Source organism: Neolamprologus brichardi, chromosome 23 (genome assembly GCF_056152115.1).
Source record: "Neolamprologus brichardi isolate AB-2024 chromosome 23, ASM5615211v1, whole genome shotgun sequence".
Lineage (NCBI taxonomy): Eukaryota > Metazoa > Chordata > Actinopteri > Cichliformes > Cichlidae > Neolamprologus > Neolamprologus brichardi.
In genome coordinates this window covers 7,635,046-7,651,395 of record NC_142125.1, presented here as the reverse complement: position 1 = coordinate 7,651,395, position 16,350 = coordinate 7,635,046, and the positions used below count along the sequence as shown (strand labels likewise).

The window sequence follows — 16,350 nt, the reverse complement described above, 5'->3', positions numbered from 1 at the left end:
ATTTGCATATTTAAATAAAACATTCCAGAAAATTTGCATTACAGAAGAATTGAATGATTGTAGGTGATCTTGTAAACTAAAAACGATTTTTGTTTTTGCAATTTTACATTGGATACCTTTTAACGCCATTTCTTTTTTTCAGGGAAAGAGCTACGTTTTTACCATCTGTATGTGGAAGGTTTTTACCGCATCCTTCATTCAAAAAACTTTGAGTATGTGATTCATGGTGCATTCTATTCCTAGAAGCATGTTGAAAATCTTATCTTATCTGTTGACAAAATTTTCTCAAGTAGAAAAAATGAGCTACTCAAAATCAGATCTGTAAAAACATTTCACACTGATCTCCTGGATGATTGAGAATGCATCAAGACATTTCACACTGATATGCAAACTTTAAACTGGCGTCATCCAGTGTACAAATTTCAAAAAGGCAAATTAGAAGATATTTAGATAGCTGATACATTTGATAGTTAAAGATAAGGCTCAAAACAGTTGTCTTGATGGTGTTCAGTTTTTTGTTTATTATTAACCTGCAGCATCTGCCTTTAAACATGTCTGCAACTTTTTGGTTTCTATGGAGAAGACTATAGCTGTGGTGCTCTCTTGAAAAATACATAAAGATGGTCAAACTGCTGCTCATCTTTCCAGCACAGTCTGCTGCTCATCTTTCCAGCACAGTCTGCTGCTCATCTTGGACAATTTGCAGATGTCAGTTTTGACAGCTTTCACAGGTGAAATGTTCTCAAAAAAGCTGCACACAGTAGGGTTTATAGATTATAGAGTACCCAGGACACTGTTTGAGGGAAGACAAAAGCTGTCAGATATAATTTTTTAATGGTTAAAGAATAACAAGAAAATTCCATTCGCCTGCATTCACAGGTTATAGGTGTCAGAAATCCTACAGATAAGCATCTCAAATACCTGTCACTTCAAATTGAAACTAATCCCACAACCAAATAGCACAGTGAGAGCATGTTTGTGTGTAAAATGGTTCATTTAAAATGTGTAAAGTTGTAGTTCAATTGAATTTACAGAACAGTGCATTAAGGGTGTACTCGTGTCTGAACCCTTTCTGTGGGTAGAAAGTGAGAAACAGAACAAGAGTAGGAAGGTTAGAGTTCTTGTTTTGCGGTTGCTTGCTAATAAAGCTTATGACAGCTTGCAATAGAGTGTAGCAGAATGTGGCAGGTCATTAAAGCAGTGTTAAATTATTGCAAAATGCTGTGGTGTGATGGTGGAGGTGGTGGCGGTGGCGGTGGGGGGGTCACCTCTGCTAGGCACACACCATTAGGCTCACTCTTTCTTGCTCGCACACAAAAGCAGAGGCATAAACACACGTATTAGTCATTTGGGATGTGTTTATTTGTAACAGTAATACATGGTGGAATACGTAAATCAAGATAGAACCAAAAAAATCATCTAAAAACCCACTGTAGAATGTCATATTCATAAAGATAAAAATAATGTGTCAATTTACATTAAGAAACTGTTAGCTGAGGTAAAGTTAAAATAGGTCTAGAAATGTTATGTACTCAAACGGCAACGTTTCCCTTTTTAATTCAACGTCTTTGCTCATCATCTAGTTCTCAAAGTTTTAAAGTTAATCAGCTTCATAGTCCAAAAGAGTTCTCGAATGATATGGGGACTCTGGCCATAAAATAGGGAGTCATTGGCATCACAGTTGATGTAGTTGTAGCAGAGGATGCTGCAGTCCACACTCAGACAGCAGCAGTTTGGCACCTGACCAACAGACAGACAGATGGGCAGAGCATCGCTGTTATCTTTGAGACTAGTCTGGGAGAATGGGATGGAGGAGAGGAGCAGTCTGGGCTACGGTGAGTGAGTGAGACCCTGACTGTTGCCTGCAACATAAAAATGATAGTCTTGTGATACAAAAGCTCAATATAGTGATTTTGGGTGGGAACTCAAGAAGACACAGCAGGGCACGGTGCAGGCTTTAGGGCTGGAACCAGAGTAATTAATGGTTCACAACATCTATGCACAAAAGAGGGGGGTGAGGCGAATGAAACGGACAACAGGAGAAAGAAAACATATGTTGGTATTGCTTGGGTTAACGTCAAGAGTTGCATAACTGAAGCCTTCCTATTTTATGGCACAGAAGTCCAGTGGACAAAATGGTTGTTATCATTATTTACAAAATGAGTTTGGCAAACCAACGATCAGATGCCTTAAAGCCATGTTGACTCTATATCTCCTATAGAGCTGACCCCAGCGGCTTGATTGACTTATAAAATAAAAATTCAAATTTTTCAATTTCTTCTTCTTTTTTTAATCAGTATTGTACAAAAGCTATAGAGAATGAACAGTTCAATCACAGAATCTGTTTAACTTGCAACACTTCCCTCTCAGTGTCTTTTCTTCAGCATGTCTGGTCCTCTGGCCTCTGTATGAGTCTGTCTGCGAGGAGAGACGTTTGGCAAATTACTGCGTGTACGCATGTCAGAGAAGGTGGACTGTGTGTATGTGTTTGCATGTGTGAGAGTATGTAAGCTGATTCCTGTGTGCAAGATGTATGTCGTTGGTGTGTGAGTAGCTCCCAGAGAGTCTGTTTCTGCATAGTGATCCAGCAGACACTCACAAGGATGGGGTTAAACTCCCCGAACCAGCCAAGCAATCAGAAGCAGTGATCCCAGTAACGGGCCATCCCTGATAGGCCCGTTAATAGTCTAGCTCCTCCTATGGGATCTCCTCGCTACAGATGCAGATTCTGTCCATTAAAACAAAAGGTGATCGTTCTAATCCCGATGAGCGTGCGTGTGTGAGGGAGTGTCAGAGACGGGGAGGCACTGCATGATTCAGTCCCTTCTTGGCAGCACAGTCTCTGGCCAGACACAGGAGGCAGAGGAAAGAGAGCAAAGGAGGAGGAAGGGAACGGGGGGGGGCAGAGAGGGGAGGAGCAGGTTCTATCTGTAAGGCTGGGTGTGAGTCGCCACAGGGAGAAGGGAGGAGAGGAGAGGAGAAGACTGCGCAGTGGCGGGAGAACTGGATCCGTCTCAGTGATTGATATCCCTTCCTGCCTGGAGTGAATGACCAAGAGGGCTCTCCCCTCTCAGGAGGAGGAAAGACTGCAGACAGGAGGAGGAGGAGGACTGTGGGAGTGTGGAAGCTCCTCCTGGGAGGTTGTTAGCTGAAGGAGAAGAAGAAGGGCTTGGCCAGGCGGGGATGTGCCAGACATGCACGCACACACGCACTCACACAAACAGAGGTTAAGGGTTCTCCTCCTGTTCTCTCAGTGCTGGTCAGGTCTGTCTTCCTGTGTGTCTCTTTATTTCTTCCCTTTGTTAATCTGGGCATAGAGAGGGTCCTTCCTCTTCTGTCGATGAAAGAAAAAAAAAAATTACCACATTTTTACTTTCCTTTGTTTTTTTTTTAAAGGCTCGCTATATCTGTAATGTCAGTGTCTGGCCTCTGTGTTTCATCTGAGTGTTACATAATAAAAAGGGAGTGCCCGGATTTATGATTCATTCTCTCAACTGACTGAACTGCAAGTATCACCAACCTGCAAGCCCTGACAAGTTAGCTCTAGTTTTGCAGTGGTTTGCAAGTTCCTATAACTAACATCACCACCAGGTGGCAGTAGCACACTGCATTGAAGGAGACCTTCGGTCACTTTTCCTCTTACCTCTTAGGCCGTTCATAGGTCCATCACTCTCAAAGCCATTTGTGTGCGCGTGCCTGCATGCGTGTTTGTGTGTTGTTATCACAGTGTCCATGTAAATGCACATTTTCTCCCACCTCAAACTCCCTCCAGGACCAGCAAGAATGAGAGGTAGTGCCTTGAAAAACCAGTTATGAGTCATCATGTCTGCATTTCTCTCCAGCTGAGCTGGAAGACAACAGTGGATGATGGAACACCCTGCAGTCAAAGCACCAACCCTGCTGCAGTCACTCACAATGGGGTCGTTATTATTGTACACATAATTATAGCCAGCCACTCAATCTGCCATGCAGACAACTTGATTGGAGGCTACTGACTTTCCTATTATATTCTGGGAGACTTCTCCAGAGCAGAGAACTCATTTAGAGTTTGGGGTCTGCCCACAGCTCCCCTATTAGACGAAGGTTTAGTTGAGCAAACTGCTCGTAGTTAGGTGTGTCTCTGTCACAGTATGACTCAACGTTGGGCTGTTCTGTTTTGGAGGCTCAGCTAGATAAAAAGAAGTCATTAAAATATGTTAAACTGGGCTCTGGAAAACCATTATGTTTTTGTTTTTTTTGAATATGCTGTTTGACATTTTATAGATAAGCAACGAATGATTGAACCTCTCACTTCTACTTGTGCTTAAACTTACATAATGCACAATCTGCAACAGCTTTCATCTAAAAAAAAAAAAGAATACTTGGGTTGATGCTGGGAGGGCTGCTTTAGTTAAGGCTTTGGTCTTTGGCATACAAAGCTGTAACTGCAGGGCTGGCCAAGGCCAGACAGTCAGCAGAAAGTAGCTGCCAGCAGCCCTGAGAAAGGTGACAAAGAGGCTGAGACAAGCAGTGACAGCAAGCACATACTGCTCAGCCAATGCACCAGAGCCACAGCCCAGCGGTGTCACCCTGCATCATCTAACAGGCACTGCCATCTGAGGCGGCTTCAGCTCCTTCATCCCCAGCCGAGAGAGCGAGTACAAGTCCTCGGTGGAGGTATGAGTGATTTGCTGGCGTGGCAGCAGCCTCGAGGCCAGAATATCCGACCTGGCTGGTACATGTGTGGACATTTATGTGCATGCGTGTGGTAGGCCCTCGGCAGGGGGAGCAATGTGAGATTGGTCGGTGAACCGTGGAAGCAGGCCATTTCATGGCTGAGACTCGGGAGCGTTCACTGGACATGATGAAATCACCCCAGAAAAAACACTTACACTCCCACTAGCCTGAACACATGTCTGTCGGAGACACGCAGTGGGAGGGGGAGGACAGGACAGGCGGTCGTGGCCAGCAGCAACACGCTCACACAAGCACGCGCAAATTTTTGGCTCCAATATGAGCACAGGTGGCGACAGTATCGATCACAGGTGTGCTTGTCCAGGGAATAGCCGGGACTACTGCACAGGTGTGTGTGTTTGGGAAGATGTCTAAAGCCGATGTGATTGAGCAAGTAAACACCATATGGGAACAGCGTAATTGGACCAGGACCAAAGCAGTCCACCTACTACAGAGGACAGACTCGAAGCTTCTGGCCATAACTGCCAGATCATAACCAGATTTCCTGCTCAGTACTCTAAAATTCGTTCTCGCACTTAAGTGCCACATCCACCTGCTGCCACGCAGCTTTCATAGCGTCTGAATGAGGAGCAAGGCCAACAGGGGAGGGAAGCTGCTTTGCCCCCCTCCTCCTCCCCCGGAGTGGGGAAGGACTTGAAGGCTCCTTGGGTTTTAATTAATGCCAATTATATCGGGGCAGTCATTAATCTTGGCGCTCCAGTATTAGCTGATGAAAACAAAACCATCACATTTTTTTTTCTGGTGTGAGTGCCAGCAGCTATCATTAAGGAGCCACAGTCGGGAATTGTGTGGGAGAGGACACCGGGTAGGGAGGCAGGGATCAAAATGGCTCTTTTTCTTGGAGTGTGTGTGTGTGTGTGTTTGTGTGTCATTGAATAGGCAAACCGCATACTGACATGCTTCTCATAGAACGTTCAAGCTTATGAAAGTTGTGAATTTCACTGTAGAACAAAGTGCAAAAAGTGTGAAAACATGCCCGTCATCACTGACTGCCTGTCTATATCGCTCAACGTTTAACATTGGTGCCTGGTGCTTAAGTGACATTGCACACTGTATATAATGCATAAAATGTGAGCGTACATCCTGATCAAATTAAGCCAAACAACTGAGATCAGCATATTGCACACAAATCCCAAAAGACATCCTGCTCACTGAAGTGCACAGTTTCTGATTGGCTGTCACACGCTATTGAATTTCCAAGTGAGACGTGTGCTATTTAGAGAACTGAGCGTGATTTAGGTGCACATCAGAATGACAGAACACAATGAGAGCACTATGGCCAAAGTGATGTTGCGTGATGAACTTGTCACACACTGTTTCCAAAAGGTCACACATGCACAACACCTTCATCATCAACAGATACTTACAAAACAAAAAAATTCCCACACATGATAAAGCATTAAAACCAAACCACACGTGTGCCATCCTTTGAACTTGTGTCAACGAGGCAATGAAAACAGGTAAAACAGTGAAAATGTAACCACTGATGCAAAAAAACCAGAAAGATGCAACACACTTATGTAAGGGAGGTGCAACAGTAAATGAGAAGAAGAGATACATGCAGAGAGTTGGAGGAGTTAAGAGGGGAAGGAGAGGTATTGATACCTACCTTGCCCTGCTGCTATCTAGCTCCCAGCCTCTGGACTGGCCTGATCTGGGCTGGGCTCTGCTGTCTCGCTGGGGCAGGGCGACCCAGAACCACACGCCTAAAGAGTGGAAGACGGAAAGGAAGGAAGAGGAAAGGGTGGAAAGGAAGGTCCATGGAAGAGTATAAGAAGGAAATAAAGGGAAAACAGACAGAGAAGAATAAATCTGAAGGACAGAAGGCTTGATTGATAAACTACAAGAACAGAGCAAACAGGAAGCAAAGAGTAAAGCTGTTAATGCTCTAAAGGAGAAACACAGACACTTAGAGTAGAAAACCACAGCCCATCACAGCTTTTCTTTTTATAGAAACTTCTTTGCAAATACACACAAACAGTAAACATGCACTCATTTACAGTGGTGTGTTATAAAAACCTTTGTGGAGTTACTTCTATTGATCCACTGCTTTTTTCCCTAAAACACTTCTGCTTTTTGCACCTCAACCCACAAAAGGGTGGCAGGTTGTTTTTCTGCGTTTGCTCCATCTTTCCAGTCCTCTCGCTTTTTTTTTTTGTGTAACCTTTTCGCCGCACTCACTCAGTGCCGCCACCAATGCACATGTCTTTGGGTTGGTCAAAGCTTCTGTGTGTTATTCAGGGCTGGTGACATTTTCAGCAGTGTGAAAGTCCTCTATTTTTTCAATAATAGCTGGATTGGAGGCATAAAACTAATGTTTCACGCCTGGGGAGTGAAGGACGAGAGGGAGGAGAGAAGCAAGCTTGAAAGAAACAAAAAAGAGTAATTGGAAGACAGGAAGAAAATGGCAGGGAAAGAACTGGAAAAGTCTTGCTTCTTAGAAGGTCACAGATTCTACAAGGACTTTGGTCAAAGGCACTCCCTAAGAATCTGACGTTCTATCCTTCCGTTCCCCATTTTCTTTCGTTTTATCTTTCTATTTTCTCTCCATCTTTTCACTCCTCCTTAATTTCACCCATTTTTCTGCCCCAGATTAAGGTGCTACAGGTAAAATAAATATTAATTGCCCCTGGAAGAAGAATTGGGGCACTACGCTTCCTATATCTCACCACAGATGAGTCTGTCCACATAGAAGTAGTGATGTATGGATGCTACCTTGCTGGTATTAATAACAGCTTAATGATGTCTCTGACAATTTCACCAGCTAATTTAACGCTGTGTTGACCATGCACACACTCAACCCAATACTCATGCATGCTACTGCTCATTTTTAACCCACACTGGACGTGCACATTTTCATATGCACTGACACAAACACCAACACACACTCTCACACTAAAGGACACAACAGCGTCGGCCCCCTAATCAGCGAGAGTGATTACCTGGCCCGCCAACACGGCCACAAAGGCTATTTATCAGCAGATCTCAACAAGCTGTGCAGCTTATTGCAGCATAAGAAGTGACTTATTAAAAAGGCGCACACACTTGGCTTACTCCAAAAATTTCTCACACACCAAACCACACCACACTTACAGCATCTTCCTCTCCACTGCGACTGGGACTGCCCTCCGCCTCGCCAAATGAGTCGTCCGTGGGGGGGTCTGTGGCGTCGGTGGGGGGGTCACTGGCGTGAGAAGCTGAGGATTTTGAGGGAGAGCTCTGCCTGGGAGCTGGGGTGGGTGCTGCAGAGGAGGACAGAACAATTAAGGCGTAACTACACGCTGGATGGCGATAAGAGAAAAAGCGTGTTACACAGCACAGGCAGACACGGAGAGAGCACTCACGGGAGTTGGTGGATGGTGTTGTGGAGGTGACCGGTGTCAGATTCATCTGAGAAATGTCAAAGTCGTCACAGTCATCTGTGTCCTGGGCAGTGCCCACACGGTTGAAGTAAGTGCTGAACGCCTCTGAGGTTCCTGTTAAACTGGGCTGATCAGCCTTCTTCGAAGGCATGGCCGGAGGCTTCGCCAGCTGGAAATCCTAAAGGAAGACAGAGACTGGTCAGCAAGGTTAACATTGAAAGTGTGGACAATCAATTAGTGACCTTTGTTTCAGGTTACTGTACAAATCACTGCCTGTTTTGCAGCCTTTTTATTGATGAAAACACCACCAGACTGGGGAAATACGTTCTCATAGACAAGATTTTACAAGTGAAAAATTCTGATATGAATATGTATGTATTTACACTACAGATTAGTTGAATCCTAAACCTAATGAAAAAGAGCATTTTTGATGTGTTTGTATGTGGCCTAACTATGTGAACCAAAATGTATTTCCAAAAATGTAATTTTTTGGAAGCCTTTAAAGCAGCAGTCCCCAACCCCTGGGCCTCGGACCGGTACCGGTCCGTGAGTCGTTTGGTACCGGGCCGCGAGAGTTGAGGCTCAGGTGTGAAATGTATAATTTTCAGGGTTTTTATCGGTTTTCAGCGTTATTTTGTTATCGTTTTGATCGTTAACTCGTTTTTTTCTGGGTCTTTTCACGTGTGTTATGAATAAATCTTCTTTTTTTCGGTACCGGTACTAGTTTTATTTTGTTGTATTTATCCGCGAAATTAAAGGCCGGTCCGTGAAAATATTGTCGGGCATAAACCGGTCCGTGGCGCAAAAAAGGTTGGAGACCGCTGCTTTAAAGGGTTAAATGAGACTAATTTGCTCAACATAGCTAAAATGATCAAATACAACCCAAATATGTATGACTGTCCATTTGTACTTACATGTCCCACTTTTATGACTCTTTGCACCCTAAGGCTTGTTTCAGACTTACCCAAGCAATTAAAAACTGGTCCCAGATATAGTGCAACTCTAACAAAATACTTAAATTAGAAAATTAACTGTGATTAATTATTCAAGGAGCAAAAACTAATATTTAGTTTTTATTTTGAATGGGTCTATGAAGACTATTTGTAAAAATCTTCTCTGTGTTCATCAGTTCCTCACCTTGAACATCTCCTTTCCCATCTTCTTTCCTCTCTCCCCATGCTGTGGACTCGAAGATGCTGAAGGGGAAGGAGCTGAAGCGCTGGCTCCGGTGCTCGAATGGCTCTCGCCGGCTGGAGTCACAGTCGTGACGGGGGTGAGAGTCTGGAACATGGCGGCGGGCAGGGTGCCCACAGGCTGGGCTGGGAGGTAGGCTGTGGGGGGGAAGGCTCCTGCTGCCATGGCTGCCCACTGCTGCTGGGTGGCAGGGAAGATGTTGGCCTGGCCCCAGATGAGAGGCTGGCCACCTGGCAGCACCTGGGCTACCGGGCCTAGAGGAGATTGGACCCCGAAGGCCAGCGGAGTCTGGGCAGCAAAAGCCTGCTGGGACCAGTGGCCAGGAGGTACTGCTCCCATCGTCACATAACCTGGTTGTGAGTGGATTGAGACAAGTTATTTCATTTTTTTTTTCTGCGCCATTTTAAAAGAGTAAGAAAAGAAGACAAAAGAGAAAGTGATTAGAATATCCACAGTGCATAGCCTGCTTTTCCACACACAAACCTGCACATGCATCACCAGAGAGTGCTGCCCTACTTTTGCCCGCGGCTAATGCAGTGTCTCTTAATGGTCATGGTGAACTATTATAATTACCTCCAGAATGAGCCAGAGTCATTATGAAAAGGTAGAACTCAACACACTCATTAAAATCACTCAGACTCATCAGTAAAAGCTGTTTCGTATTTCACACTCACTAGTCTCCTGGTTCTAGTCTCGGCTTGCTAACTACAGCGGGGAAAGTTGACATTTAACCTTGGCCGCTCTGACACATGCACAGAGAACGGAAAAGAGGAGGCAAGCAGAGGTGATGAGGGGAGTGAATAAAGAGATGCAAAACCTTTATACCAATTTCTAAATACACAGTAGCTCTGTGCACAAAGAAGTCTTCACTACAATCATCGCGGCATGTTTTATTACTTCCCCCCGTCTGACGCAGTTGGCTCAGCCACAAGTAAATCAGCAGCATCTGAGGCAGCGGGATAATAATGCTTTTCATATTCAACACACAACCAATGCCCCCTTTTCTCCTCTTTCTCTCGTCTACATTTCGCTTCTACTCCATTGCTCTATATTTATTTCAGCACAACCCCTTTTCTTCTCTTCTTCAGATGCCCCCTGCATCTGAATCTTCTTAGTCTCCAGTTTGCCTTCATGTCTCTCCCGCTGAGCTTGTTACCCACTGGCTTTTGGCAGCCTTGTATTTAAGCAGAACGTAAACAAGGTCTTACCTGAGGGCACAGACGCAGGATTGAAGGGAGCAAACAGTTCCGTGGGAGGCTGCAAGCCCTGTGAGGGGTCCAGGGTGTTGGCTGGAGAGGCGGGAGTCTGTGCGGGTTGTGGTCGGAGGTCAGGCGGACAACGAAAAGGAGACAACTCAGTGGAGATGCCGGTATTATTTTAAAAGATGTAAATCACAGACTGTGTATGTATAACGGCTACTCACAGATGGAGAGGTGATGTCAGGAGGCGTAGACATGTCTCCAAAAATCTCTAATTGGTTGATATTCTGAGAATTAGAGAAAGCGCATAATAGCAGTCAGGCACAATCGCGGGAATATTAGACTACATGCAATTTCTGAATCGCTCTACATTCCAGTGCAACGTGCATCATACACCGCATGCAACGCGACATTAGCTCGGTATGTTAGAGTTACCTACCTGAGGACTTTGGCAGCAACAGAAGAGGTAAAAGAGGGGTGTGGAGAGATGGGATAATGAGATGAAATGATTGATTATGATGGCATACCTACCAGGAGTTATCACAATCTTTGACATCTGCTTCAGATAAAGATTCTTTCCATCAGTGGATCTAAAAGCAGACTACCACACCCTCTAGCATCATTATTGTAGCAGCGTCGTCTTTTGGATATGTCATTAATGTTTCCTTCTTGTGGAAGATATGTGGTATGTCCCAGAGGGAATAACTATCTGAGACAGCAGCCTTTGTATTCAATCCGGATTGGTTCTGTACCGCTCTGTTTCCTTTCACAGTTTCACATGATCCTTCGCTTTAGTATCTGCCTCTTTTTTTTGCACATTATTAATATCTTTAGGCTGGTGGCAAGTGAAGGATAGTCTATTTTTAGTTGATAAAGGAATTTAAGCCTTGAACACATGGTCAGAGATTAGCATAAATCATGGATGCAGATAAATTCTTTAGAGATAATGAATGTTCTTAGAATATCTTCCCCTTTGTTCACTCTCCTGGGTCACGCATAGACCACAAAGTTCTTTTTACACGTATCAGAAAATGGATCTGTGAGCATGGTGTTTTACATTATGAGTCTAGAAGGCTTTTTTTTTTACTAAGAGGGATAGGAAGTTGTAATATACACTACTGCTGCAGCAGAGTTCAGACAAAATGGAATCAACAAGATAAGCCAGATATCCAAGATAGACAAAGTAGTGCATTCACAGGCACTGATAAACGGATTTCCACTCACAGAACACATTTTAAGAGTTTTTCTAACTTTACAATAAATTTCCTCTGGCGTTCATCAATGAATCATTCGTCAATGACAGAGCCCGTGCTGATGTTCTTTAATGTGAAACCACATGCACGGGGAAAATGTGCTGCAGAGAGCGTTCAAACAGCACAAGAAGTTGAATATTTATAGACCTTCTGTCCAGTTTCCATTCGCTCAATATTCTTTACGTGTCCGGCGGCGGGTTGGTGAGGTCAGGTTGCTGTGATTATCATAGTGTTATGAATGCTTTATTAATGTGCTCGGAGCCGCGATGACCGCTGCTGTCGGCTAACCCCGCTGACCCCCACACCAGTTCTCTGACAGACACTCTGACCTTTACGTCTACTCCGCCCTTAAAGGACCTCCGCTCTGAGCTAAGTGAGAGTTTTTCTCTCTATTACATTGGCTTGTCCTCTTTCACACATGGACACCACGGCGGCGTGGATGCATGGGTGCACCCGTGCGGCTCTTGACTTTACTCCTGCCTGAACCTGGTTACTATGGCAACAACAAGGTTGCATGTTTTATTCATAAATGACAGAGGTTAAGAGTTGGGGTCACTTATGACTACAGAAGAACAGAGTTGGAGGTACAGACGAGGATGCGAACACCAAAGATCATCTGAGGACGCGACTAAAGAGTAGTTCACGGCAACTAACGCTCAGGACAGTATGTTCCCCGTTTAGAGCTTTGAACATTGCATTAGTTTGAACTACACAGTGCATGTTAGTATACTGTAACAACTTACCTGAGTCACCATATCCAGGTCTAAGTCTATCATGTGTGCCCCTGACTGCGACTGCTGCTGCTGTTCAGTTTGTTCTCGGTGAAAGGGTTGTTCATGAGAATGATGATGTTGATGATGGTGGTGGTGGTGGTGGCGGGGTTTTCTTTTATGTGCATTCTGCAATCACAACCCCAGAGTTAGATGGCAGGTGGGATGAAAATGTTCTCGCACACAAACATGTTAGTTATCTTTCATACACGCTGAGAGAAAGAGGAGGACAGAGGGAGGTGGAATGAGTCTCTTTAAAGAGAGGAACATGATGGATTGCAGGTGTTCTAGTGATGCACACACACATGCACGCGCGCGCACACACACACGCACACACACAGTCGCAGAACAGTGTTCTTCTTGTCTGACTTAGACCAAGTGAAGATTTAAAGAGGTTTAAAGATCATCCCTACCTTTTGTCTAAACTACAGCACTGAGCTGGGGTTTAAACCCTATTTGTGTTTCTGTAAAGCCTGCTCCCATGCGTCAGGAACCACAGTATGAGACTGACAAGCAGGCAGACATAGAAAACAGAGCTGGTTTAACTAACATGCTTCATGTGAGAGCACAGTGAGGGAGTACATAATTGGAAAAAGCCCATTTGCCATTAAAAACCTATAGCCGGGGAAAAGAAGACATGTGAAAGAGTCATACCAACACACTACTCCCATGTATTTTGCACTCCAATCTGATTGCACAAAACAACTTCCAACACTTTGTAGGCTACAGCACAGTGATGGGCTTTGCGGTTCCTTTCACCAACACTGGCACTAAAAAATGACAGATTGGTCAGACAAAGCTATAGTATTCACTGAATGACAGCAATCGTGAATGTATTATTTTCGTTGCAGGAAAGCACGAGGTATGGCCAGCATTAGTTGACAGTGAAAAGAACAATAACAGATTGCTCAATACTAACCATATTCATTTTTATTAAAAATCTAAATTTTAATCCATCTGATGTTTTTTGGATGGGTGGAGCATATTTTAAATCATGCAGGATCTGCTGTGTTCATCACTTAAAGCTCCACTCTGCTGCTGCCTATTTCTCTCCATCTTTCTTCCTTCACTTTCCCAGTCTGACCAACCCTCTCTCTCTTTTGCCCTGCCAATTATCCCTCTGCGCCCATTATACACTCGCGCCATCCCTTTGCCTGGCCCTTTATCTTTATCAGTACTGCCGCCACCTATCAATTAGCCGTCTCTAGGGAAACAGTAATTACCTGTGCACATGTGTTCTGCATACAATTAACGCATCCCCTTTAATTAACACCACCTTGCTGATCCCCTGCCGTGTGACTGATCACATTGGCACGCACCAAAAAAACACCCTGCTGACCTGCCACACGCAAAGCCACACACATACAACGAAACTCATAACACAACCGGACACACAATGGAGAACAATAACTAATTTTTAGAGCTCTTTTTCTCCCTTTCTGTCACACACACAAACACACACAATGTAATTTATACAGCCCGACCAATATGTATGCCAGTATCAGTTGTTTGGTGATATATAAATAAAGAAGGCAGAGAAGAAACGCCCATCAACCGTGTTATGAGTGTTGCCATTGGATAGTTTTTCCATCATCTTCCCTGTTGGGAATACTTCCAAATGCCACAAAATCAACAACAAGCTAAATATTTGTGATGATGTCACTGATCATGCTACTGAAGCCAACGCAGGAGTGCCAATATCTGCAGTTCTGCAACTTTCCAATTCAGGTTGATACCAAAGTGAGTCAATCTCCTTAAAGTCCATAAAATAAAAATAAAATAAACACATTCACAGCCTTCTACTTCGGGTTTCTATCACTCATTTCCCCCTTCATAATAACTGCAATTACCTCACAAATAATATGCCTTTCTGTGTGCTTAACATAAAAACAGCACAAAGTCTGCACTTCAGTTTTATTAAGGGCAATTTTGTGTTTTACTAATAAGTCACCAAGTAATCACTTGTTCATCTTTTATAAGCAGTCTACAGTCATATTCTATTAAGGTAGTACAGTGTTTGAGTTGGCCATGATGTGTGGTGGAAATACACTGACCTCTGCATGTGAACTCTAAGGTGTTGAGGGCTGCTGTTCATTCAACAGACTCGCTCAGGTCCCAGAGGGTCAACGGCTCAGTAGATTGGAATCGCTCTATGTGTGCGTGTGTGTGTGTGTTTTATTGATTTGCCATCATTTAAGACGGTGACAGATTAAACAAGAGAAGAGACTGCTTTAGACAGGAGGTCACATTTCAGCCGATGAGATCATTTCATCTAGGTGTACTGTGTACATCGATGTCATGTTGCGCTGTTGTCTACTGTCAGTCCCTCTGAGAGGACGGTGAATTTCTATTGTCAATAAAATAAATATTGAATCCACTACAAATAACAAACCTGCTGCTGTGTCTGGTCACTCGGCTACCAACATTTCTGCTATAGACAGCAGAATAGGAAGATTACATCCTAATATCTATGTTTACACATTATTTCAAATTTATTTTAGCAACACTGAAAACCAAGTTGTCACTTCATATAACCATAAATTTTCCCTTAAATTCCTTTCACCATAATAACTCCATATTTACCAAACTGGATCTTTAGATCCACAGGTAGAGCGCTTTTTGTGATTCCACGTACCCGTCTGAAAACTAATGAGAGCTGTAAACCTGTGGAGCAGCTTATTTCTCTCAATTTGCACCCTTAACTCTGTGGTATCCTTTAAAAAAATTATATTCAGACAGGGTCATATTGTGTGTGTTACTTGATTCAGATGTGTTCATTCTGACTGTGTTTTTAACACCTTAATGTCTTAAAAGTGCTGTATAAATAAACCTTACTTGGACATCAGGTGTGTGCATATATTTACAATATGATAAGATGGCTAGAGTTTGACTTCTGGTGTCACACTACTGACTGAAGAGCAACATGCTCGAAACATTTAATCCACAGAGAGATCAGCGCAGCAGCACTTTTTAGCCCTTTGATGCCCGGATTTTATTTTTAATTTAAATGAAAGTATCTGCAAATTACCCTACAAGTTGTCTGCCACAAAGGAAATTTAAAAAAAATTCTCTGGTCCATTTATATTTCTGTGATCTATGCTCACATACCGACTGACTGGGAAGCAGAAAAGACTTGAATCTGCTTTATTTAAGCCACAATGGACTGACTAGCCCAATTGGTTGCACAACAAGAGAGAAATATTGGATTTGTTCACGTTCAGACACCTGCCAACACGAAGGCAATCCAAATAACAGCATGTGTTGTGGGCTGGGTGAGGAGAGAACAGAAAATACTATGGTGCCTGTAAGCTTCTTACTAAATCTGGGGATAATATACAGCCAAAAAAATGCGAGACTGATTTCAAGACTACCAAAATTCAGAGTGAGATCGTCACTGCCAGTAGTGACGTTGAGGAGTCCAGTTTAGCGATCTATTACAGCAGTGGAATACACAAAGAGATTGCAGGCACTGGTGGTGAGCTCTACAAAATAATTAGAGCTAAATGGGAGTGTGTGTTCAAATAATATAAGCTCAAATACTCATAAACCAAAACACACACCAGCAGATCAACAGCTTGATTATTGTGAGTGTGAAGATTTTAGTAGATTAAATCAGGCCGCAATATAACTTCCATCTTTATGGGCAGATAAAGAGCAGCTGAGGTATAGCACAGCCTGACAGTGGTCAAGGTCATCTTTCATTATAACTACTGGCAGTGTGAACAGAGGCTTGCATGTACACACGCAAACAGGAATACAGATTTCCACTGCAAACATTCATTCAAAAGGCACAGACATGGTGAAAAACTGCTCAAGTATATTTTAAATATATGATGTC

At 43.6% G+C, this 16,350-nt stretch overlaps 1 protein-coding gene across 9 annotated transcripts in view; it reads right to left on the bottom strand.

Moving 5' to 3' along the window:
• Positions 1-1,351: 1,351 nt before the first annotated feature.
• Positions 1,352-16,350, bottom strand: part of dab1a (DAB adaptor protein 1a) — a 221,281-nt gene continuing 206,282 nt past the window's right edge. For 5 of the 9 annotated variants that reach the window (XM_006790144.3, XM_087835853.1, XM_006790143.3 and 2 more), the window contains 8 exons: positions 12,486-12,641; positions 10,714-10,776; positions 10,499-10,595; positions 9,234-9,640; positions 8,079-8,274; positions 7,828-7,976; positions 6,344-6,440; positions 1,352-3,334 (listed from right to left, as the gene is read on the bottom strand). In XM_006790144.3, the coding sequence (XP_006790207.2) occupies positions 6,360-6,440; positions 7,828-7,976; positions 8,079-8,274; positions 9,234-9,640; positions 10,499-10,595; positions 10,714-10,776; positions 12,486-12,641 (1,149 nt within the window). In that variant the 3' untranslated portion in view covers positions 1,352-3,334; positions 6,344-6,359. The remainder of the gene's footprint in view (positions 3,335-6,343; positions 6,441-7,827; positions 7,977-8,078; positions 8,275-9,233; positions 9,641-10,498; positions 10,596-10,713; positions 10,777-12,485; positions 12,642-16,350) is intronic. The other 4 variants (XM_006790146.3, XM_006790147.3, XM_006790148.3 and 1 more) reach the window with 2 other exon arrangements.